Genomic DNA, 26,725 nt, shown 5'->3' with positions numbered 1-26,725 from the left:
CTAACCTACGCATCTCAGGACACTAAGGGGCAATGTTGGCGTGGCCAATCAACTTAACCCGCACATCTTTGGACTGTGGGAGGAAACGAGAGCACCTGGAGGAAACCCACGCAGACACGAGGAGAATGTGCAAACTCCACACAGTGACCCAAGCCAGGAATCGAACCCAGGTCCCTGGAGCTATGAAGCAGCAGTGCTAACCACTGTGCTACCGTGCCGCCCATAATACGCCCATATCCTCATAACCCCACACATTTACAATAGCTAATCCATCTAACCTACTCAAAAAACTGCATATGATGTGACTTTGACAAGGTACAAGACAGCTGCAAGTGCCATAATATAATCTACATAAAAATTTAGGTATACAGCCCATCAAGTTCCTTTGTATTGCAGATCGAGAGTTATAACCTTTGAAAAAGTAGTTATATCGCACCTTTCACACCCTCCTGAAATAGGCCAGGTGATGCTTATAGGGAGGAAAAGTTTTAAAAATTGGGAACGTTACAATGGGTTCTTCTTTCAGACTTGCCAAGTGAGTTAAAAAAATGATTGGCAGAGGTATTGCAAATTGCTTGCCTCATGTGGATGAAGTGCAGCACGAACAGTTAGAATTACCACATCATTGTAATGTTTCAAAAATAGTTGACAAGAATGAATTCCTTTGGCATGCATGGAATGGCTGCTACATTTCGGCAAATATAGCAGCCATTCCAGGTTAGCAATAGACCAAAAAATAGCAATGAGAAGAAAGAATGGCTGAGACAACAGAAGTAGTACTTTCTGCTTTTTGAATTACATCTCAAAATCCACCTGAATGAACAGACAGGACTCTGTGTGGAGTGTGCACATTCTCCTCGTGTCTGCGTGGGTTTCCTCCGGGTGCTCCGGTTTCCTCCCACAGTCCAAAGATGTGCGGGTTAGGTTGATTGACCAGGTTAAAAATTGCCCCTTAGAGTCCTGAGATGCGTAGGTTAGAGGGATTAGCGGGTAAAATGTGTGGGGATGGGGCCTGGGTGGGATTGTGGTCGGTGCAGACTCGATGGGCCGGGTGGCCTCCTTCTGCACTGTAGGGTTTCTATGATTCTATGGTGTCTCACCCAAAGCGTAGTACATCTGATAAAGCAGCATTTCATGGGGCATGGACCTCACTGGCAAGACTAGCACTAGTTGCCCAACTAATTGCCCTCGAGAAGCTGGTGGCGAGCCATCTTCTTGACCTGCTGCAGGTACATCCACAGGGCATTCATTCAGGATTTTGACCCAGTGACAGTGAAGGAAAGGTGATCATTTCAGGTCAGGCTGGCAAGGAGGGGAACTTGTGCGTGGTGATGTTCCCATGTTTCTTTTTTTTAAAGATAGATATACTATATAAGCAGCTAAAAAGTACTTGACTGACCAGATTTCACAAAGGCACTAAATTGTTTAGCTTTGCCCAACCTGAACACTATACACAAGACAGATGCAGAGTCAGAAAATGCAATACACCTGCTTTAAATAGCAGAGGCAAGATACTTTTAATGAATTGTTTTTTACTTGCTGGTCCCGAAAATGTAGACGACATTAACTGCTCTTTTCACTTCATCCACAACATTGCACAATGCTGGTCAGTGTGGTGGCAACATGCCATATTCAACTATGCTAGGGTATTATGGGATTTAATTTATTAGGTCTTGGCAAACAAAAGTAGAACATGTTTTGTTTATACAGCATAGAAAAACCCATGAGAAAAATGCACACAGAAGACCTGTTCCAGAAATGGGCCAAGTCCAGTATAGAGGAGTTACCTGACTAACAGTGAGGATTGTTCAAAGTCATCCCATTTAGGACTTAGCCCAGTGAGGAATTTTGCTATGTGTCACATTTACTCCATTGCTATAATGAACATATTCCTTTATTCATGCAATAACTGAATCATGGAAAGATTTGTACCCACAAGTCTAGTGTTGACTTTGAACAGGCACTTGTTTGAATTATATTAAAACTTAAGAGGCCCTCCCAAAGTGTTAAACACTTCAGCTACACAATGAGGCACACCCAGGGTTAGACAGCCAAGTTTCTGGCAGAACTGTTCTCAAAAAAAGCAAAGTGAAGTGCCAGTGTCAAGAATGTTTGGTGGTAGCCTGATCTGAAAAGGCCAAGACAAGCATGCACATCAGAAAATAGTGATTGGGTGGGTGTCAAGTTTGGATTTTATAATTTCTAAAAATTCATGAGGGAAAAAAAAAGCACAAGTCAGTGTCTCAATTTCAGGAGAGGGTACAGGGAGAAGAACTTACAGGAAGAGGTTAAATAACCAACTTGAACATAATTTATCAGGCGGCTTGTATTACCTTCAGTGGCTCAAGTTGTCCTAACAATTCAAATTGTAATAGAGACTCTCTTCAATGTATGCAGTCTGGCCCCAAAAGACCAACGGTGCTGGAGTAGCTGTCTGTTCTAACAAACTTGCTCTCGTGCACTTCAGAAAATATTGGCCTGGATCTAGTGGTCATTGGCGAAGCTAAGATGTACACTGCTGAATGCATTTAAAATTACATTTTTATCTTTACTCAGGTTACAGCTGAAACTTGCTCTCCCAACTGGAGTATGAATCCATCAGTGGGAGGCTGAGTGACAAGGCACAACTCCAGCAAAACAACGCCTCTTTTTGGCATCACAAACCTTCAGCTCAATGACAGGCTAATAATCATTTAAAATATTTCCTTCACTCCCAGCTGTCCCGATTGTACTCACCACCTGAACACCCATTCCCCACCCACCTATTTTGAGAACGACAGGATGGAGGAGCTGGGGTAGAGCAGAGCCAGGGGTGGGAAGTGCTTCAACACATCTGATAAGGGCTGTGCTCTTAGCAGCAACCCGAAATAAATAGAAGTACCAGGCAGGCAGTCCAAGCCTCCACACTAACAAGTCCTGGCAGGACTATCAATGTTGTGTTCCGCAAGAGCCTATTCTAGCAAACCACAAAGTCTGGATTCAATCACAAGTCAGCTTCCCAGAAGCTGTGGCCCACTGCAATCCCCAATAGGAGGAGTTAATGGCTCAACATTCACATCACTGGCACTGCAAGATCTGGGCCATTAGGTCAATAAATGGAGTTGCTGACTGAATGCCTGTGGCAGAGGCAGCAAAAGATCCCTGGTATCTTCTCCTTTGGCTCAGCTTCATTTACACCTTAAGCACCTCACAATTTTAATTTAAGAAAAGCTGCTGTACAAGTTGGAGTAATACATAATTCCAAAGAAAGTGTTAAAATCTTAATCCTTTACAGCAAAGAATTTACTTGCTTATCCTCTGAACATTAGCAAGCAACAGCAACTCATGTGGCATTTGCAAAGCACATTTTAGTAACAGACCTTCTTGTTGAGTTTCAGCCAGGTGGAGAAGCCCTTTGTATCCTGGTACTGAAGTCCAAAGAACCAGACCTCACGAAGCCCAATGGTTTTCACAACCTGGAGGAGGAACAGAGAGGTCAAAGAAAAACAAAACCACTCAAGTCACAAGAAAAAAAATGCCTTTACATCAGAAAAAAAGGAAACTTGGGCAGCAGCTGATATTGAATAGTGCTTCACGGAATGTCTGTTGCAGTTTGGGTTGCATGTGGTGGTGGGGCTGAGGGAGTGGCATTGCAGGGGCAGAACCCCCTCCCCCCACCAGAAGATCACCACATGAGCAATCCGATTGCTGCCTCCCCTTGGCACTGTCAGATGCTATGCTGGGTGCCCAGTTGGCACTGCCCCAATCACCCAGGGGGCTTCAATGGCCTCCAGCAAGACCATCATGTCTGGTCCCCATTGGTGGGTACCACGTGATCCTTGCCAGTGAGGACCTCCACTGGCAAAGCCATTAAGGTAAATGAGCCCAGACAATTGCGTCCCAGGCTCACTAATATTTAAATTAACTTGGTTTACAGCATGGAAACAGGCCCTTTGACCCAATTTGTCCATGCCGCCCAGCTTTTACCACTAAAAAGTCCCAATTGTCCACATCCCTCTATACCCATCTTACTCATTTAACTGTCTAAATGCTTTAAAAACAAAATTGTTCCCATCTCGACTATTGCCTCTACAGAAATTTTAGAGTTATATGGAAAAATGCAATAGATGCTCCAATTTTTTTAAAGTAGTGACAGTCACCCATCAATCACCCCACCAAATACAGGCCTTGCCCCAACAAGGTATTTTTTTTTTAAAAAAAACAAATCCAGAGATCTGCATGGCACTTTTGTATATTCATAATAATGCAACAGTCACATTAAAAGTTGAAATGCTTCCTTGATTATAGATTCTTAACCATCATTCACCCACCTTGGGTGAATGTTTAAGTTACTTTGTTTTTACACTTGGAGACATGATGCAAGTTCGTAGCCACTCATGGTTTTCTCTTTCAGACAGAGCTGTTCATTGTCATCAACACTCACTCAACCAATGCTACACCATTACCACTTCCTTTACCTTTTGGTCTAGGAGATCTTTTAATTATTGAATCACCCAGACCTTCCCTTTTGCTCTTCCATCCACCCACCAACAGCATAAAACCAGTCAGGTTTGACTGAAATTTTAACATTCTCTCCACAGATGCTACCAGACTTGTCAAGTACACTTCAAACACTTTTCTAGATTCACTTTTCTAGCATTTGCTTTCATTAGTGCATGTTTATTTGCTTGGATCTCAATTGTTTCATGCTAATTTAATGTTCAGACATATTCCAGCATGATTCATTCAAGTTTAGCCTGGTAGAGGGAAATGGCACACTTTTGGGTACAATTAAACTTGCACCCACAGAAAATTCCATCCAAGATGTCCCAACAAAAAAAGTTAAACTAAAATAAGCTGAAACTACAGTATTTAGCAAAGCAGTCAACTGTCCAACTTGGTAACCTGAAAATCTTCAGAGATTAAGAATAATGAACAGATGCATTAGCAGATTATGTAAAACCATTATTTACAAAAAAGAGGCAATAATCAAACTCAGATTGGTTCTTTCCTATAGTACAACCAGATTAGAAAATAAAGTGGCAGGCTATCCTTTTGTTCAAACTTTAGAATATTGCAAAAGAATTGCAAGCATATGCAAATAAGTGCCAAAAAAGTTCAGCTGATCCAATAAGCATGCGTTAGGAAAAGTTTAGACCACTAGAAATGTCCTGCATTACTGTGTAAGTGCACGATATACAAGGTATTGTTGTTATCCAAAAAAGTCACTACTTGGCAGTTGGCCAAGATCAAGCCCAAAATGAGGTGCAATGCCTTTTCTTGTCAGCCAGAATTGAAAGAAAGGCCCTTTGGCCCATCATGTGCGCCAGTCATCAAGCACCTATCCATTCTAATCCCACTTTCCAGCACTTGGTCCATAGCCTTGCTGCTATGGCATTTCAAGTGCTCATCTAACTTGAGGGTTCCTGCCTCTACCACCCTCAGGCAGGGACCACCAAATTCCCACCACCCTCTAGGTGAAAATGTTTTTTCACACATCTCCCTGATGAACCGCCTTCCCTTAATGGTACCATGAAAGGTAGCAACAGAAAAAAAACAAAGTACTAGGTGTTCATTCTAAAAAAAGTTGTATTAAAAGGGAGGGAAGTCATGTTAAACTAGAAGCGTTGAAGAGGAGCCAGACAAAACAAACCATCTCTCTCCACAGATGCTGCCAGGCTTGCTGAGCCCCAGGTTTTTTATTTCAGATTTCCAACATTTTATTACCAAACCTTATAGAATCTTGAACTGGCTACACTTTCAGAATGGAATTTTAGTCTCCATACTACAAAGAGGCCAGCGAGAAGGTGTAAGAAAGATTTTAAGGATACTAGAACTGAGGATAATCTTTGTTAAGTATAAATCAGACTAGGCCTCTGTCCTTGGGGTGAGGGGGGGGGGGGGGGGTCAGGGTCATCTTTGAGAATGAGCAAGTGGTCACAAAGTAAAAAACCACAGGGGTTTCTGGGGTCTGCAGATGCCCAGTTAAACACAAATCAAGAACCAACTGATTTGTCCTGCTCCTCCACAAGCTTCAACACACCCGACCCTGAGCAAGAGACAAGGCCTTCAAATACAAAGTGCCTGAAGTTTCTAACTATTGGTTACTCACTAAGCACAGCAGGAAAGATAAGGACAGATGCATTCAGGAGCAAGTGAAAGTTTTCAAAATGGTGCAACTTTGAATACGAAGTCTCATTTCTTCAGAATCTAATCTCTGGAGATCTCTTCCTTGCCAGTTATCCTTCTCAAACCCATCTTTCTTTCCTTGTCATCACTTCCATACACTATTTTGCAATGAGTTATTTAATTGACATTTCCTGGTTTTAAAAACTTTAGTCTCACGAGTAAGCTTACATTAAACACTAGTTTGTAGCGGAGTTACTGTGAAAATCCCCTAGTCACCACACTCCAACACCTGTCTGGGTGCAGCGAGGAAGAATTTAGCATGGCCAATGCACCTAACCTTCACATCTTTCGGACTGTGGGAGGAAACTGGAGCACCTGGAGGAAACCCATGCAGACATGGGGAGAACATGCAAACTCCAGTGACCCAAGCCAGGAATTCCTGGCACTGAGGCAGCTGTGCTAAGCACTGTGCCACCCAAGGTTTAGAATTGTGGGTGGAGTTTTACCACCTTATTTGCCACAACAGTGGGACTATTTCAGGTTTGGAACCCCCAACTGCATAGCACACCAAGCAGCTGCTCTTACCAGAGCAAGCCAACTAGAAGGAGTGAGGGGGGAATGTTTGCAGAAAGGAGGGGTGATAACATATCCTTTTAAAGAGATTTCCAATTAAAGGTATCATGGGTTGCATCAGAAAGGCACACAGCCCTGTCTTGGCCTGTAACAACCACAGGACTGGAGAGGAGACCTGGGATGGTTGAGCTCTAGATCTCACTTTTACTTGGAGGTCCTGCTGAAGGATGAGGGGCTGCAGAGGTGAGCCCACCCAAGAATGATGAGGTCAACCTCCTCACAGAAGCAGCTATATATGGAAGTGGCCAAGAAAGGAAGCAGCAGGAATGTGCACCCTCCAACCTGGAGACTATGCATCAAGAGAATCTAGAACCTCAGGAGGACATGACCGGTTAAAACATTCCAGGTACCAAGCCCCACACTGACTTCCCAGCATTTTCTGCTTAGCACATCTCAGATCAACATATCCTGAAGCTGTTCCATTCAGTCCTCTTCCTGTAGGCATCACACCCAAGCCACCTATGCCCTCACATACAGGCCTCACAGTCACTTTCCACAAAGCGTCCATTCCTCCTCCACACACCAACAATTACCAGTTCTCTTACATCTTGCAGAAGGCAGCATACAATTTAGCAAGAGTCAGAGGTTAGGAAAGGAAGATTGACGTTTTAGGCGACAGGCACAACACCACATGGCCATGTGGTGTATTGAAAAAAGTGTCTTTTCCTAGGAGGATCAGTGACCGATAATAGGGCCCAAGAGCCTCAGGCATAAGAAAGCCAATCTTTTGCCTGTTGACCTGGTGCTGGGGTCTCCCCTCCTTGGAACTGGATCTTGGTTTCCACCTTTTCTGTGCTGAGAGGAGTGTTGCCAAGGCGGCAGCTGCTGCCACTCCTGGAGCAGTTGGTGTTGCAGTCCTCTGCTCCTTGCCCTGAGCTGAAAGGTTGAGCTACCATACCATGGTGGTGAAGGCTGGCAGCAAGGAAGTGCTGAGCAGATGAAGCATCCAAGCAGTTGGCAATCTGTCAAGCAGTGAAAGCACTCTAGTGAATCACAGAATCCATACAGTGCAGAAGGAGCCCATTTGGCTTCGAGTCTGTACTGAGAACAATCCCACCCAGGCCCTATCCTTGTAACCCCATGTAATCCCTGGACACTAAGGGGCAATCCCACCCAGACCTGTTCCTCATAACTGCAAGTGTTTGACCCAATTCCCTTAACCTACACATCTTGGGACACTAAGGGGCAATTTTAGCTTGGCCAATCAACCTAACCTGCACACCTTTGGACTGTGGGAGGAAACCCAGAGAAAATCCACAGACATAGAAATCATAGAAACCCTACAGTGCAGAAGGAGGCCATTCGGCCCATCGAGTCTGCACCGACCACAATCCCACCCAGGCCCTACCCCCACACATTTTTACCCGCTAATCCCTCTAACCTACGCATCTCAGGACTCTAAGGGGCAATTTTTAACCTGGCCAATCAACCTAACCCGCACATCTTTGGACTGTGGGAGGAAACCGGAGCACCCGGAGGAAACCCACGCAGACACGAGGAGAATGTGCAAACTCCACACAGACTGCACAGACTGCGCTTGCCTAGCAGCCTTGGAATGGCCCTGGTGTAGATCAAAGCCTTCCATGATTCACTAATGAAGCTCCTCCCACTGTGGAGTTGCTTCTGGCAGGTCAATCCAGGAATCAGCAGACTCAAGTCCCCACTCACCTGCAACGCTACTCCAGGCAATCCAGAAGTGTCATGTTAGAATTCCAACTAGAGACCACATTCTGTGAGTTGTCCCAAAAACTCCAAAAGTCTGGGAAAATACTGCACTGTCACAAAGAGATTCAATCTGATTAGGCAATCATTACCCAATTCACAGAAGCGCTCAGATCCCTGTAGAGGGTGTGATGCCAAACTGGATTTTTTTTTGCATTCATTTGTGGGACATGGGCAGTTGAGAGTCAACCACATTGCTCTGGATTACATGTAGGCCAGATCTGGTAAGAACAGCAGATTTCCTTCCCTAAAGGACATTAGTGAAGTAGATTCTCCCCCCCCCCCCCCAGACAATTGACAATCAGTAGATTCTTAATTCCAGCTATTTAAGGAATTCAAATTCTACTACTTGCTGTGGCAGGATTCAAACCTGGGTCCCCAGAACATTACCCGGGTTTCTGTATTAATAGTCTAGCAATAATACCACTACACTATTGCCTCCCTATCACCTCTGCAAGGTGTAAATGGCCACATAGAAGACAGGGGAGTGCAAAATCAGGAGTAGGGCAAGTGTAGCTTAAATATTTCAATTTGTGCAGGAGACTAAGAGGTCATATGTCACAAATCCAAAGAAGAAATTTACCTGAAGCATGTGCAACATGTTACCATAAGGAGTCGACTTGGGGCAAATAGAACTGGTGCATTTAAAGGACAGCAAGATAAAAATGTGGAAGGTAAATAAGGATATGCTGATAACATGTAGCAGAGTGGAAGGAGGTTTATATGCAACAAACACTAAAGCAGTTGGGCCAAGAGCCAGCTTCTGTGCTGCAGATTTGCAGGTCACCAGCTCTTGGTTTTGCACAAATTAAAATTGAACAATTCTTTCACCTCCAATTTCTCATCTGGTTGCAGTACTGATGGTGTGGGGAGAATTTTAACCATGAGGAATAAGTTACTGATTAATAATAAAAGGGAGAAAAAGCCACCAAGAACGCAAGAATAGACCCTACTGCAACAAAGACACTTTGCATTGGGTACATTTTCTTGCATAGAGTCCTTCAATGGATTTTGTTTTGATAAATGCTATGGTTCCTTGGAAATCTGGTAAGAAAAAGCTGCACAGTTGAGTTATTTACATGAAGTGCATTTCTTGGGAGGAAATACTCATTTCAATATGCACATTTCAGCTTGTACTTACTATGCAATGTGTTCTTTCTGCCCATGCCTAGCATTTCCAGCTAGTAATCATCCAAGCTCTATAATTAATTGGAGGTGGGCAGCAGCTTCAATCTTACTCCACTCCCAAGCTGTACATCATAACTGACATTCCTGCGGGTTTCCTGGTCTTTAAGCTTCATGGATCATCAGTTGCTTCAAGATAACATGGTTGGGTTAAGAGGCCCAGGTAGGGAGCTTTGTTTAGTTGCCACTTTCCTGGTAACTAACCATCCAGTCTAGGGTCTGAAGGAGCAATTGCATAGGCATGCTACAAACTTGAATAAACTAATTTTTCTTCAAACGCCAATGGAGAAAAATAGGCAGCTTAAGAATATTAAATTCATACTAGAATGTAGTTGCAACATTAGGAGGCCAACTGAGAGAGGGGAGAGGACAGGGCAAAGCAAAAATTGGTTGAACGACTACTCGATTCAAACGTCAAATTTAAAGCTCATCCTTAAAATTCAGCAGAATGAAGTTGGACATCAATCAAGTCTTCTTGAACACTGCAGTCATATTTTAATAGCAAGTTCAGGGCTGCTAGCTCATCATGCTTCCCCCACTTCTGCACCACAGATCATTGTCTATCCACAAATGCTTGCTATACTTACATGAAGAAAGGCAATGTTGAAGGTTTCAGGTATCTCAGTTTGAAGGATTGAACTACAGGAATTGAAGGTAACCAGCACTCAAGTGTTACTCCAAGGAAAGGTTGATCCAAAATCCTGTCTTTTTCCTCAATAGGCACGAAGGAATTAATGAGTTGTACTTTGAACACAGTCACAGGCTTTATTTGCAAAATAGTCATTCACACGGTTTCACGGCAATCACCGAAATGAAATGATCTACAGAAGCCTATCATCTCACTCAGACATAACACAAGAGACTGGAATGTCTGTGGTCACTTTGGCAGGACATTACTAATATTCTTGGCTGAGGTAGTCAAAAAGTACACTGCCATATATGGCTACATTCAATCTTCTGGAGTTGCTGCACACTCCTGAGCATAAAGACAGGAAATGGTTAGCTGCTGTGCGAGAGGTACTTCTTGGTTAAGCGAGCTAGACAAAGATGCAATGTCCCAAATGGTCTGTTAGGCATGTGTTGATCTGGAGACCTGGCAACTTAATTGGGCCTCAACACCCAGGTAACAATGGAGCAAAATTGCCCTTTTCATGCTGATGACAGCACTGGTTTAAGAACTATTAACTGCAAGTATACTAAACACAGCATGCCCAGGCTTGTGCAAAATTCTAATAAAAGTCAACCTCAGATATTCAGGTCACAAGTCTTGCTGCCATTTTGATAATGCATCAGTAAATAAATTGTCACAAGTCTTTCCAACAGGGTGATGTGTGTGTCACTAGGCTTAGCACAAATGTCAATGCAATTTGCAAATCAATTTTTTAAAAAAAAGAAAAGCACAAAAAACCTCAAGGGTCCTTTAAACATAGTTTACGTTTATTTATTAGTCTCAAGTAAGTCTTACATTAACACTGAAATGAAGCTACTGTGAAATTCCCCTGGTTGCCACACTCCAGCACCTGTTTGGGTCAATGCACCCAAGCAGCACATCTTTCAGACTGTGGGAGGAAACCCACACAGACATGGGGAAAACATGCAGACTCCACAGACAGTGACCCAAGCTGGGGATTGAACCCAGGTTCCTGACAGAGGCAGCAGTGCAAACCACTGTGCTGCCTGCAAGTTGTTCCATTAACAAAATGTTATGTTCTGACCTGATTTATACAAAAATCTAGGTGTACCACCAGATGCTTTGTATGCTTAAGTAGGGACTGTAAAAATCTCAATTATATTTAACTTAGAGATGCTTTTAGTGATTCTTAACTTCTAACCCAGGTGACATTTTTCTCTGAAACAGCACCTGGGGTGTGGTAAAACAACTATATCCTTTCACTAAGAAATGATGCATCATGTGTTGTTAAATAGAATCCATCTATTGCAATATTAGGTTTACTGACCTTGGGTAAACACCTCATGTACTACTTTATGCCCACACCACCACCTTCCTCTCCCTTCACATTAAGATACAAGCTAAAGCCATCAGCCCACCCACATCAGCTCTGTATTGAAGTTGTGACAGTTATAATTATTTTATTCTCCCTCATACAAAAGTATAATTCTAAGGCACTCACCATCCTAGCCAAAGGGGCTGGAGTTTGCAGCAAACAGGTTATTCAACTGTAGATCTTGGTTACAACCAAGATCCGTATATGCACAATCTAGTTAATGGTAATGAGAGGAGCATCCTGGCTATTTCTCCACACTCCTCCACCTAATCCCCTTACACCCCTATCCCAACTTTTATACAAGGAGTGGAAGACACCAGTTTTAGTAGCTGACGAGATTCGGTAACTCAGTTATTCAGTGTGGCACAGTACTAGCCATACTGTACCTTCACAAAATGGGCAAGAGATAGACAAACAGCCACTAACAGATCTTCAAACATCAGCTGTAACCATAGACAGTGCCCCTTTATTTGTTTATGACAATAGGAGACAGTATACAATTAGCATTTCAATAAGGTCAGCACAGTGGCAGTAGTTAGCACTGCTGCCTCAGCACCAGGGACCAGAGTTCAATTCTGGCCTCGGGTAACTGTGAAAATGTCAGTGTTGAGTTTTCATGGGTTTCCTCCCACAGTCCAAAGATGTGCAGGTTAGGTTGATGGGCCATGCTAAATTGGCCCTAGTGTCAGGGGGATTAGCAGGGCAAACATATGGGGTTATGGGAATAGGGTCTGGGTGGGATTGTGGTCAGTGCAGGCTCAATAGGCCAAATGGCCTCCTCCACTGTAGGGAGCTATGATAATAACAATCACCCATTGATAACCATGATCTGAGATGAGATTAATTTTTAAAAAAGGCAAATTTGAGCAGTTGACACCAGCACAGTGGCTAGCACTGCTGCTTCTCAGCACCAAGGACCAGAGTTCAATTCCCTGCTTAGGTCACTGCAGGCTTCCTCCGGGTGCTCTGGTTTCCTCCCACAATTGGAAAGACATGCTGGTTAGATGCCTTGGTCATGCTAAATTCTCCCTAACAGTTACTGAAGTGTGGTGACTAGGGGATTTACACAGCAACTTCACTGCAGTGTTAACGCAAGCTTACTTGTGACACTAAAAAACAAACTTTCAAAACATTGCAACAAAGTCCTGGACCAATACATCCTGAGAAATTAAGCACACTGCGCAACTAATTCAGTTTGCAGATCGCAGCTCTGAGCAAAAAAAGTAAATAATTTGAGTGCAACTGTCAGCTCTACCTGGAGCGGCAAATAGGTAGTAGATGATCAGCTGCCAGACTATTTTCCTTTGACACTAGCCCATTGCTCATTTATACTCCATCCACGGTTAAAAGCTTCTTGCACCAAGCTTTTGAGAGGTGGAGACACTAAGTGAAAGCATTAAGAGAGACAGTGGTGTAGTGGTATGTCACTGGACAGGAAATCCAGAGACCCAGGTTGCCAAGAGATTTGAGGGATGTTCAAAATTATAACAGGTCTAGAAAGACTCGATGGAAAGAAACTGCTCCCATTGGTGAGGCCACAGATTTAAAATGATTGGCAAAAGCAACAAAGATGAGAGTCAAAGGTTTACAGCATGGAAACAGCCCTTCGGCCCAACTTGTCCATACTACCCATTTTTTAAAAAACCCCTAAGCTAATCCCAATTACCTGCCTTTGGCCCATATCCCTCTATACCCATCGTACCCATGTAACTATCTAAAATGCTTTTTAAAAGACAAAATTGTACCCACCTCATCTCTGGCAGCTTGTTCCAGATACTCACCACCCTCTGGGCCCTTTTGTACCTCTCCCCTTAAACCTATGCCCTCTAGTTTTAGACTCCCCTACCTTTGGGATACCTTTGACTATCTACCTTGTCTATGCCCCTCATTATTTTATAGACCTCTATAAGATCACCCCTCAGCCTTCTACGCTCCAGAGAAAAAAGCCCCAGTCTATCCAGCCTCTCCTTATAACATAGAAACCCTACAGTGCAGAAGGAGACCATTCGGCCCATCGAGTCTGCACCGACCACAATCCCACCCAGGCCCTACCCCCACATATTTACCCGCTAATCCCTCTAACTACACATCTCAGGGACAATTTTTAACCTGGCCAATCAACCTAACCCGCATATCTTTGGACTGTGGGAGGAAACCGGAGCACCCGGAGGAAACCCACGCAGACATGAGGAGAATGTGCAAACTCCACACAGACAGTGACCTGAGCCGGGAATCGAACCCAGGACCCTGGAGCTGTGAAGCAGCAGTGCTAACCACTGTGCTACCGTGCCGCCCTGGTAACTCAATCCATCAAGTCCCGGTAACATCCTAGTAAATCTTTTCTGCACTCTTTCTAGTTTAATATCCTTTCTATAATAGGGTGACCAGAATTGCACACAGTATCCCAAGTGTGGCCTTACCAATGTCTTGTACATGAGGGCAGCATGGTGACTGATTAGCACTGCTGCCTCACAGCACCAGGGACCTGGGTTTGATTGCCAGCTTGGGTTAGTGTGGAGTTTGTACATTCTCCCCATGTCTGTGTGGGTTTCCTCTGGGTGCTTTGGTTTCCTCCCACATTCTGAAAGACGTGCTGGTTAGGTGCCAGAGCATGGCAACTAGGTGAATTTCCCACCCAAACAGGTGCCAGAGCACGGCAACTAGGTGAATTTCACAATAACTTCATTGCAGTGTTAATGTAAGCCTTACACGTTACTAATAAACAAACTTTACTTTAAGAAAAATCTTTAAAAATGGCAAGTAGTTACTCCAAGGGTATGAGGCATTCAAAAAAAAAAGGAAATGGATATGCACTTGGACAAAATAACCACAGGGTTACATCAAGAAGGCAGGGGAGGGGGACGAGTTAGTCCTGCAGAGAGCCAGTACAGACCAAATAGCCTCCCTTTGTGCTGTAACTGTTGTGTTAACTATTCTCAGAATGATGTTAAAGATGCTGTATTACATCTTTCTTACCTTATTCATTCAACTATCTATCCAGTTCCTTCTCAAAATGTACTAACTTTTGTTGTTACCCTGAGCAGTTTGTGCAACAATTTCCAATAAAGAGGCAGCTAACTTCAGCAGCAAGGGCATTTCTGCAAGAGAACAGCTTGCAAATGTATTTGTATATCAAGAATTAGCATGTGGCTCTGCTCAATGGTCCCAAGTGCACAGGAAGTTCTCACATCCTGCCCTCGACTAAAGCACAGGGCAGCAGAAAAACCCCCATTGGTGGTTGAATTATCTTGTGATAAGATGCTGCAGCATTGAATTTGATTGAGTGCTGCACCTACAGGCATCAAGGTTTTTCTGACACTTGAAATTGAAAAAGATGACAACCAAAATTGGCACAGCAGATTAAAATTGTGCTGGCACCACAAGTTAGCAGTTCACTCAAAAGAACAATTCCCAATGAAACTAGCCACTATAACTCCAGTTCCTTTCACAAAACCCATGGCATAACGAGCTGCAAAGGATGCACTGTCTGAGAATATTGAATTGACAATGGCATAAAATGCAGAACCTGGGAAGTAAGCATTTTACCCTCATTCTGCAGAAGATAGATGTGATCCAACAAAAGTTCTCACATTCAGATAATTCAGCACACTAGCCTTAACCATTCTTGTTAGCAATTTTTTAAAAAATGTATCAGGAAACACTTCCAAACTACAGGCATTAGGATTCCTTCACTGCCCCAGAGCTGCAAATTGATAAGACTTTCAGTGAGAACAGTACATATTGAAAAAGTTAAACATTTTTAAAACCTTGTCCTCAGGATCTTTTACATCATCCATAGTAACTTTTGCAAAACATCTTGGCTAGTTTTACATGAAGTGCTTTTCATTTAATATCACCCTGCTATTTTTGAAAACCTAATACAACATCGCTTTTAAAAAAAGGGTAATACATGGATGCAATTTAACATAGGTCTGTGGCAGCTAACTGTAGCCACCTCCAAGTGGAGAGGATCTCCAAGAAGATTGCGCATATCGACACAGACATCAAGTTTCTACATACCCCAGTCCAACACCAGCATCTCCACATGCAGCTAACTGTGGCACACTCCAAGCATCATGGATCACAATCTCCACAAAGTTATATTCAGATCATTGTTTTAAGGGTGTGATGAGACTTCAGCAGGAAATGAACATTTGAAGCACTATTGCAACATCCTAGTCATTGTGTCAAAGTATAAATTGTTTTTCCAATCAGAGGATGAACACACTCCTACAGAACCAGGACGCAACACAGTGCACTGGCTATTTAGGCGATCAGATGAAGCCAAGTTGCTAAGGTGTTTTGGTTCAACATACCTGGTCAAAGAGCTGCTTGCCAGTGGTGTTGGGCTGGATTGCAAACTCCAGCTCTGCGTCCATGGTGGTAACCCGAACATTGATCTGTTGAAATAAGAGACGCTCCATTAGATTTAAAAGGAAAAGGTTAGCAACTCTTGAAAGGAAACTAGACAATTAGTCAATTTATTAAAGCAGATATATTGGTGTTAAAAAAATCCAATTCCAGCATGGAACAAAATGGGAATAAAATAAATGTTTTATCTCCTGCCCCATGGGACTGATTTGCTGGAGTACAATTCCTGGGCATGGCATCCAATAACTTACCAAAAATCAACTAGACTCTGGATTTTCAAATTTCAGACATTTGGGGTAGATTTAACACTCCCCATTGGTAGGTTTGAATGAAGAGGTGGGGAGAAACTATGGCACCCCATCAGGACATCCAATGATGAGTATATTCATTCATTAACTATATGGTAGCTGACAAGGTCCAGACAACAGTAGACTAATTATATGGCCTCCTGAGGTCCCTGCCATCTCAGATGCCAGTTGTCAATTTAATTCACTCCACAAGACATCAAGGCAATGGGCCCTGGCAACATACTGGCATTTGTACTGAAGACTTCTGCTCAAGAACTAGCTGTGGCCCTAACCAAGCTGCCGAGTGCAGCAACAACACTAGCATCTGTCTGACAATATGGAAAATTGCCCAGATATGATCGGTCCACAAAAGGCCAGACAAATACCACCCCAGACTACTCCCAATGATCAAAAGATGGAAGGTTTCACCACCAATTAACTAGCTGCATGCAATGCTCAGATTGGGTTACAGTCTTGATCTAAAACATCAAAACAAATTAAAAATAAAATACTACAGATGTGGGAAATCTGAATGCTGGAAAAACCTAGCAGGTCCAGCAGCATCCAAGGAAGAAAACAGTTAACACTTGAAATGTGCATAACCTTTTAGGCCTCCAGAGTCAGATTCAAAACATCAACTCTCTCTCCTCAGATTGATTATAAACTGTTGAATTTGGGAGGCAAGTGTGGCTTGACATTAATACAAAATTTGACCCAATGTGGCATCCAGGTTCCCTTGCAAACCAAGAGTAAATGCAAATTAGGGAGGAAAACTCGTCACTAGCTGGAGTTATACCTACCACAAAGTAAGATGGTTGTGGTTGCTAGAAGCCAATTAGCTCAGTCTCAAGACAATACAGGAGTTCAAGGGTATTGATCAAGACCCAACCAATATTAGTGGTTTCAATTATGATGAACATTGTTCAGTACCATTCATGACATCTCAAGATTCTGATGCAGCAAGACATAGACACTTCAGGCTTGGGCTGAATGCTACTTGCCACTTGGTAGCAGACAATGACCATCTCCAACAAGAGAATCTGACCATCCTTCTTGACATTCAATTACATTTTCATTGCTAAATCCTCCCATCAACATCTGGGGTGTTACCATTGGTGAGGCAAAGAACTGGACCAGCCATATGAAGCTGCAGCAACACTGAAATCAGAAGTTGGGGATCCAGTGGTGAGTAACCCACCTTGACTCCCCAAAATCCATCCACTATCTATAAGTCACAACTCAAGTAAACTCATACTCACCTGGATGAATGCAGCTCCAACACAAGTCCACCATGCAGGACAAAGCAGCGAGCTTGGTCAGCACCCAGTCTACCAACTTAAAACATTCACTCCCTCCACTAGTGTTGTGCCACTAAAGCAGTGGCCACTGAGTACCATATGCATAAGGAACAACTCGACTAGCCTCCTTCCATAGCAACCTCCAAACCAAAAGGACGGACAAGAGCAACAGATGCATGGGAACACCATCATCTGCAAATTCCCCTCCAAGTTGCATACCACCCTAACTTGGAACCATATCACCTTTTCTTGACTAATTGAGTCAAATCTTAGAACCCCCTTCTTAACACGCCTGTAGGTGTACCTATACCAGATCAGGAAGTGGCTCACCACCACCTTCAAGGACAATTGGGGATGGACAATAAATACTAGTCCTGGCAGTGACACTTGTACAAGAACTTGGAAGTAAACAAAATTTAATGGGCCCCAAGTTAGGAGGAGGAATATTCATTTGCTTTTCCACAGGCAGTGATGGGCAGACTATAACCTTCTAACTGCAGCACATGGTGTTTGCAATTAAAAACCATCAAGTTATTTATTCTACATATTCCAAAGTTTTCTCCAGCCATAACCCTGCAGGTCGAAGTTATAAAGAGTAAAACCTGATTTGAGAGATCTGGTGGCCATTAGTCAGCCCCTTTCTCCCTAGTACAATCAATTCAGTCCCACTAAAACCATGACAAATTATACATTGCAATTACCATGGCACATTTGAACTTCCCTTTAATTATTTCAAAAGACAAGTGCGTCACTGGCTGGGCCAGCATTTATTGCCCATCCCCAATTATCCTTGATTGGAGTGGCTTGCTGGCCCATTTCAGAGAACCATTGCGAGGCAACCACAATATGGGTAAGTCTGGAGTTACATGTAGGCCAGATCAGTAAATTTCTTTCCCTAAAAAAGACATTAGTGAGCAAAATGGATTTTTACAATATTGCGAATGATCTCCATTAGAGTCTAGCTTTCAGTTCCAGGTTAAAAGCTTAAAATTCCAGCAGCTATCCCTATATCCCAAGATCAGTAGTCTCGGCCATTGAATTACCAGTCCAATATTACTACCACCAAGCCATTGTCTTCTTCGCCTCCCTCACCCCACCCTCAAGTCCCAAGCCCCACTGCTTTCACCATCAGTGCAGTGATTTTATCCACATCGAGGACCATAGTACTGTTGAACTGCAGTGCCCATGATAAAGCCATTTTTTAAATCAATGTCAAATGTCAAATTCCTACCAAAGTCCTGGTGTAAGCTAGAGTGGACCTTGGGTGTGATTTACTGTGCACAATGGGAGTTTATTAAAAATCGACACAAGAATGCAAACACTGAACATTTCAATTAACTTGGAATTTTAGCTTCCTAGGTGGTTCAACATAGCTGGAAGTGTAAAAAGAGCTTAATCACCAGTTAGATTTTGCCATTGCTTCTATTATGAAATTCCCTATTTCACCAATTATGACATACTAAAAGATACCAATAATCAAATTTGCAACACGCTGCAGAGTCAAGTATTTACATTACTAAGTCACAAGTTCACAATGTGAACTGCAACACAACAGGTCAAGGACCTCATTATCTCATAACTTTTCATCTAAAAAAACCTTCGTCCTTACAAAAGCCATGCGATTTAAACCCAGGTGGACTTGGAGCTTCTAAAAATATTCAACAAGACAAATTTCCTGACTGAATTCTCCCAAGCCATTACTTTTACTCATTTGCCTGGCAGAGGCATAATCTTAAATGTAATCAGTCTTGAGTTGAAGTTTGAAGCTCAAATCTAGTTAAAGACCGACAAAGTCTGTACTTGTATCTAACAACTCAAATGCTTTACATAATTATTTTTGAAATTAAATGAAATGTAGGCAAGCTCAGCAAATAATTTTATCAGCAAAGTCTGACAAACAGCAATAGAAAAACAGCCAATTAAACTGTGGGGAGGGAGGGATAGCCAGCTTCGACATTAGTCATGGGGTCTGGAATATTGTCGTGAATTCTCAGGAAGTGGGTACCTCAGTTTAATATCTCATCCATTTGTGCAATTCCTCTTAACAGGCAAATCCTAACCCACAATTAAGACAATTTTGGAACTCTTGCACCCAAACACACCCCACATCAGTATCATTCAGTTGGTTGACTGTCCAAAATTAACCACATTTTAAAACCAACCACAAGTGTCTCATGGAAAAGTACTGAAATTGAGTTTGTAGTACTATATGGAGCTGTAGAGGAAAGAAATTCCTCTACTTCTTTAAAAAAAGTTTGATAGCATCACTAAAATGGACTACAGGCAACCCTGTGGAAAATACCCAAATAAATTTCTCCACTGAACCAGATTGCTGGTTGGAAATTACCAAGTTCTGCCTGGAGGAAATGGAAAGTGTAGACAGGATATGGGGAAAGAGTAGAAAGTTTATTAGCAAGGCTTACATTAACACTGCAATAAAGTTACTGTGAAATTCACCTAGTCGTCACACTGTTTGGGTCAATGCACCTAATAAACACATTTTTCAGACTGGGAGGAAACCTACACAGACATGGGGAGAATGTGCAGACAGGTGACCCAAGCCAGGAATCAAACCCCAGGTTCCTGGCACTGCGAGGCAGCAGTGCCACCACTCCAGTCAAAACTTTTGAACCATAAAAAGGCAAAAACAAGTAAACTCTTCATGCGAAAGGATGCCTGACTGTACAAAGCATATCTATCCATAGATTCAGTGAGTGGAATTGCTCCAATGCCCTCTGGCAGGAAACAGCCCCATCAGACATTAGCACCATTTTAATGTTTCTGATTTTAATGTTTCCTCATCAGTTACAACTGGAGATCAGCTCTGGAGAAGACCAGAGGGAAAATACTGGAAGTATCAAGCTATACCTGTGCAGTATGGCACAGTCGCAGTTGTTGGGAAAAGGTAAGACAAAATAATCAACATGATTGGAAACCTTGCTCAGTCCTTTGGTCCACGCTGACTAAAATGCCAATCTAAGCCAACCCCAAATCCCTCAACCTCTTAGCCATGTATCTGTCCAAATGCCTTTTTAATGTCAAGACTAAAATCTTACACTGGCAGTCTGAAGCAATGGAGGGTGGGGATGGAGCTTTATTTAAAAAATACAGCACTATATCAATCAACATGATTGGAAACCTTGCTCAGTAAAACAAATTTACAAAAAAGTGAACAAATAGATCAAACTCAAAATCTTTGTACAAGGGCTTAAAACATGGAGGTCTGCTGCAAAACAATGCAACAGGCAGATTTCAAACTACTCCAGAGATGCTCTTTAATTCAATGCTTCGTGATGGATGGAAAACACAATAGGATGGAGTCATTGGGAATTCTGAATCACGTGTACTAGCGAAAAATAAAAGTGGCATTGAGCAGCTAACCAATGAGTGCAGTCAAAATCAAAACTTAATTTGGCTCTAAATCAGTGCTCAAAAGTTGAACAGGGGATCTCCATTTTTAAACCCAAATGGACAGATCAGGCAGCTGTGAGTTCCTAAATAATTAGTCTCAATCAATTAAATGGCGAGTGGAAATGCCTAACGAACAGTTGCAGGGGAGCAAAGTCTTCAATTTCACATTGCAGACACCTGCAAGAGGTTAAAGGAGACATTTCCCCAGCCCAACATGCTGCCAAGTTTTGCTTTGCAGTGTCAAGCTCAGACAGTTTCTCTTAAAAAAGGTACATTTAGTTTCATGAGGAAGTAGCTTTGTAGGCTTTACGTTTAAAGCAGGAAATGAAACAACATTTCTGCAGTTCATTATCAAACAGCAGAAAATAGATAAGGGTGGGGAAAATACTCCCTGATCCCTTGTAGATACTTACCTACAATGTGGATAAGAGGGAAAGATTATTGGGCCCATCGACAGATCGGGAAAGTCATTAAAATTTATCCCCTGACCTGTTCTCCACCCTACTGCACAAAGACTTCAGAATGTGTGTCAATATTTCAAATTGTATTAATCTGTTAAAACTGAAAACTCAATTGGAGTCCTTGGTATCCAATGATAGTGTTTTTATAGAATCACCAGCATGGTGACAGGTCCTTTGGTCCACGCTGACTAAAATGCCAATCTAAGCCAACCCCATATCCCTCTAAACCTCTTAGCCATGTATCTGTCCAAATGCCTTTTTAATGTCAATGTTCCTGCCTCAACCACTTCCACATACATGCAGCTCATCCACATATGTACCACCCTTGTGAAAAAGTTGCTCCTCAGGTTCCCATTAATTCATTCCCCTCTTAACTCAAACCTATGCCCTCTAGTTTGATTCCCCAACCCTGGGAAAAAGACTGAGTGCATTCACCCCATGCATGCCTCTCGGTCCGACGTATGGTGCTTTATCAAGCAGAACATAGTCAATTCTATTTGCAATCCACAAGTTAGTTGATCTGAACCTGGTATCACTAACCCAAATGTACTCAGGATGCAATGCATCCTACCATTTTAAAAATGGTGACTGTCCACCACTGGTATACAGTGGCATCAGTGTGTCATCTACAAGTTGAACTGAAGCAGGCCACTAGGTGCCTTCCAAACTTTTGGCCTCTTACCACCTAGCTGGACAAGGCCAACAGGTGTATGGGATCTCCACCACCTACAAGTTTCTCTGCAAGCCCCACACCATCCTGACTTGGAACTATAATCATTGTTAATTCACTGTCACTGGGCCAAAATCCTGGAACTTCCTCCCTTCCTGCACCACAAGTACACCTGGTGGACTGCAATGAAGGCAGCAGCTCATGACTACATTCAAGCACAATTAGTGACGGACAACAAAATACTGCCCTTGTCAGTGATACCCACATCCCATAGTTAAAAAGTCTGCTAACAGAATAACTCACTGGGCAAAGATGCTGAAGAACAGTTCTGATCACCATTTTTTAGGGTAATGGTGGGCACCAATTCTAAATTCCACCATGGACATAGCACAAGACTTCAGAGAAGTTCAATACTACTTATTTTACTCGACCCAGAAAAGATGTACAAAATACTGAAAAGGTTCCCATACCTTCATCCCAAATGCAACTCAAAGTCCATAACAGCATAAACACCAATCCTCAAAGGTAACATGACCAAGTACAATCAAGTACTCAAAAAAAATGTTTACAAGGCTTTCAGTGAATAAGCTAGTGTTTTTTTCTCCCCAAAATACTGCAACTCCTCCTCCCCCTCTTTCATCAGTTAATGAATTTTGAATAGGCTGGTTATCAGTAGCCTTGCAATTTCTTATGCATGCTCCAATATCAGCAATAATACCAATGTTTAAATCAACAGCCTCAAGCCTTAGAAACCCTACAGTGCAGAATGAGGCCCCATCAAGTCTGCACTGACAATCTCACCACAAGCCCTACCCCCACAACCTCTCATTTACTCTGCTAATCCCTTGAAACGACCTATCCTGGGACACTAAGGGGCAATTTAGTATGGCCAACCAACCTGACCTGCACATCTTTGGACATTAAGGTACCAAATTTCACAAAACACCATTAGAAACTGCAATAAAAATTAATTCAAGGGCCAACTAATTCTTCAGTCAAGGCTCATGTGTTCAGAACGGTCAAAGAAAGCATCCCAAGGAATTTAACCAGCTTGCCAGACAAGGGGCCATATTCACCCACAAGCCATGAGATGGTTGTTTACAAGATGTCACATCCATGACAAGGTCAGCACTTGCTTTAAAAAAATTAAAATCTTCCTGTATTTGGTTATCTGAGCTTAATATCTCTTTAATCCTCTTTGTATAGCAAGAATAAGCATCAGTCTCTCTTGTCCATGCCAGCCAATAAAAGTGGTATGCTTCAAATCAAGAAATTGATGAGCCACTTGACTTTTGGGTGGGGAGCCAGTGTGTAGGAACAAGAAATGGAACTTCTGCTTTGTTGTTTCCGTGGTGGTGTATTTAGAGCAGACCAGTTCATACCATTAATAGCAGAAGGAAGTTCAACGGGCCAAAGAAACTCACTGGAACAGAAGCATAAAATGCACAACAGGCCCCATTAGCACTGAAAGAGGGGATAAAGTATTTCTCAGTGAAGTGATCTAGAATTAGAACAAGCAATTTATTCTCTTGGATGTTGATGAGACTGCTATGCATTTCCAAAGTTGTGTTTCAACCAATGTTTTTGGCACAAATAGTGGATATGGCTGATATTTGAACTATCCTACACTTAGAGCGACAACATAATTTTAGAAAATCATCCAAGGCTCTTGCTTCTTAGAAAGCACATAGCTGAATAGTAGACCAAGTTAATTTATCACAAGTAGGCTTTCACTAACACTGCAATGAAGTTACTGTGAAAATCCCAAGTCACCACACTCGTGCCTGTTCAGGTACACAGAGGGACAATTTAGCAGGGCCAATGCACTTAACCAGCATATTTTTTGGATTGTGGGAGGAAACCAGAGCACCTGGAGGTAACCCATGCAGACATGGAGAAGATACAGACTCTGCACAGAGTGACCTAAGCCAGGAATTGAACCCGGCTCCCTGGTGCTGTGAGGCAGCAATGTTAATCTGTGCCAACATGCCATCCCAAGCTCTAGGATGTCCAGCATTGACAATCTAATCATGGCCCAAGATCTTTTGAAAAGCACTGGTTCTTATTTGCAGATTGATGCTTATTCTTGCCATACAAGAGGATTAAAAATACAATAGTTTTTCCTTGTGCTCACTGCAGCCCACAATACAACTGTCCACCCACCACAGAATTGCCAACTCTGAACTCAAGATGTGTGCACACGTAGCGATTAAGAATGACTGGACCTGAAGCAACTAATTTTGCTGGAGAGTTTGAACTTTCAAAAACAAAAGATGAAGAAATTCCCTTTCATTAAAATGCAAGGGTGGAGAATATACCTGGGATCCTGCCTGCTCCTATGGCATTGCTATAATGGTGCTTAGCAGACTCTACACTCATACCCCCTTAGTTACAGGAATTGGGCCAGGTGCAAGATGGTTGTTGAGGTCAAGAATTTCAGCTCCAGGACATACTGCAGGAGTTCCTCAGGGTGGTGTCCTAGGCCCAAACACCTTCAGCTGCTTCATTAATGACCTTCCTTTCACCACAAGATCAGAAGTAGGGACGTTCACTGCTTCAGTATCTGAGTGGCAAATTGTGCAATCAGTGGGTGTCCACATGTAGCAAGACAAGCATTCAGACTTAGGCTAACAAATGGCATGTTAACATTCATGCTGCACAAGTGCCAGGCAATGACCATCTCCAACAAATACAATCATCGCCCCTTTGACATTCAATGTTACCATCATTGAATCCCCCTTTAACATTCTGGGCTTACCACTGAACAGAAATTGAATTGGACTAGCCATATAAATATTGTGGCTACATGAGGTCAGAGCTAGAAATCCTCTAGTAACTCAGACTCCCCAAAGGATGTCCACCACCTTCAAGGCACACATCAGGAGTGGAAGGGAACACTACTTGCCTGATTCAGTACAGCCCCAACAACACTCTAGACACTTGACATTATCCAGGACAAAGCAGCCCACTTGATTGCTACCTCTTGCACACATTCGATCCCAACAAATGGTGGCAGATGTATACACCATCTACAAGATGCAGGAACTCACTAAGGTTCCTTCAGCAGCACCTTCCAAACCCACAACCACTACCATCTAGAAAGACAAGGACAACAGGCATATGGAGCACCACCACCTGGAAATACCCCTCCAAGCCACCCTGGCTAATGTTGCCACTCCTCCACTGTTACTGGGAAATCTTGTAACTCCTCTCCAACAACAGTGGGGTGTATGCACACCAGACTGCAGTGGTTCAAGGAGACAGCTCACCACCACATTAAAGGGCAATAAACGCTGGCTTAACCAGCAACACCAATATCCCATCAAAAATTACAGTGTCCATGTGATTAATGTTGCCATGGAAATACAAATCCTTCCCATCTCGAAGGCCCAAGATATCCCCAGGAACACCCATACCATGACAGACAGTTCTGGAGTTACTGCTAGGCTGGGAAAGGTATGGAAGCAAACACAAGTGCCAAGAATCATTTTGTATTCAACCTGGGAAAATTGATTGTTTACACAGGACATTAATATACATCTGACAGTAGGTTCTCCCCCATGTTAAAAGTATATGTTGCCTTCAAATAGTATTTGTCAATACTGCTTTTAACCCAACAGGAAAATAGCCGAATGACCAAAAAGTGAAAGTTCAAATTTCCTTTTTAAAAATTGGTCCGAGGATATAACATTGGATCATCTAGTCCTCACGTTACCACAACTGCTCTCCCACAGATAGCAGACAAGTTTATGCAAAATACCTCAGGTAAATTCAAAATTTGCCGAGGACTGAAAAGTGGCATATTATTTACCTGCACACTCTTCTGGAGGATGTTTTGGTCAAGATGAAGGTTAGAAATAGCTCATACAGATTTCAATAAATATGATCATGCTCAGTACACAAAATTACTTGTTTGGGAAGATAATAGATTGGAGATAGTGACTGTTTGACGATAAGTGGATATTGATTTGAGATGAGGATAGAATTGCAATACTGGCTGCAAAGCAAAAAACAAAGTAGTTGGAAGTATTAGTGTTCAGTTCTGGGGTCACTGTTGTTCACTTTCTGTATTCGGTTATAGGCTTATAGAGTGGTATTGAAATTGGTTTATGCCAAAACAGACAAAAGCTTTGCAAAGGGATATTCAGGAAATTAGCTAAGTCAGCAGATTTCAATATCAGGTGGTGTAAAATAGTATATTTTGACATCTTCCCAAATCACGGGCAGATTGGGAAAAGATTCATCTGGCTGCCGGATTCGAGCAGCATTATACCTTGTCTTGGTATGAATCAGAGGGCGACGCACTGAAGTTTAAGCAGGTAGCCCACATCCCCCTGTAACCATCCAGATGTTCCGGATCCAGTCATGGTAGACATTCCCACCCTCAGCCTGGGCCCATCACTTGAGGCACCAAAGCAGGCTTCTACCCAGTCTGCATGAACCCCCCCTTCCAACAAACGATGTGGTACCCTTTCAACTCCTTTAGTGAGCATTTTATTCAGCTTAGTTGGGATCCAGCTTCCCTTGCCTCGGTCTTCCATTGTTCATCAGCCGCCTCCACCTCCTTGTATGT

The 26,725-nt window shown here is 42.7% G+C and overlaps 1 protein-coding gene across 1 annotated transcript in view; it reads right to left on the bottom strand.

Annotated features, from left to right (window-relative positions):
* msna (moesin a) overlaps positions 1-26,725 on the bottom strand; it is a 77,882-nt gene that overhangs the window by 23,275 nt on the left and 27,882 nt on the right. The window contains exons 2-3 of the mRNA XM_078211376.1: positions 15,971-16,054; positions 3,360-3,455 (exon numbers count right to left, since the gene is read on the bottom strand). Of these exons, the coding sequence (XP_078067502.1) occupies positions 3,360-3,455; positions 15,971-16,054 (180 nt within the window). The remainder of the gene's footprint in view (positions 1-3,359; positions 3,456-15,970; positions 16,055-26,725) is intronic.

The sequence above is a fragment of the Mustelus asterias genome, chromosome 4, assembly GCF_964213995.1.
Source record: "Mustelus asterias chromosome 4, sMusAst1.hap1.1, whole genome shotgun sequence".
NCBI classification, from domain to species: Eukaryota; Metazoa; Chordata; class Chondrichthyes; order Carcharhiniformes; family Triakidae; genus Mustelus; species Mustelus asterias.
The sequence above is the reverse complement of the archived record's forward strand: the minus strand, read 5'-3'. Positions and strand labels throughout refer to the sequence as shown.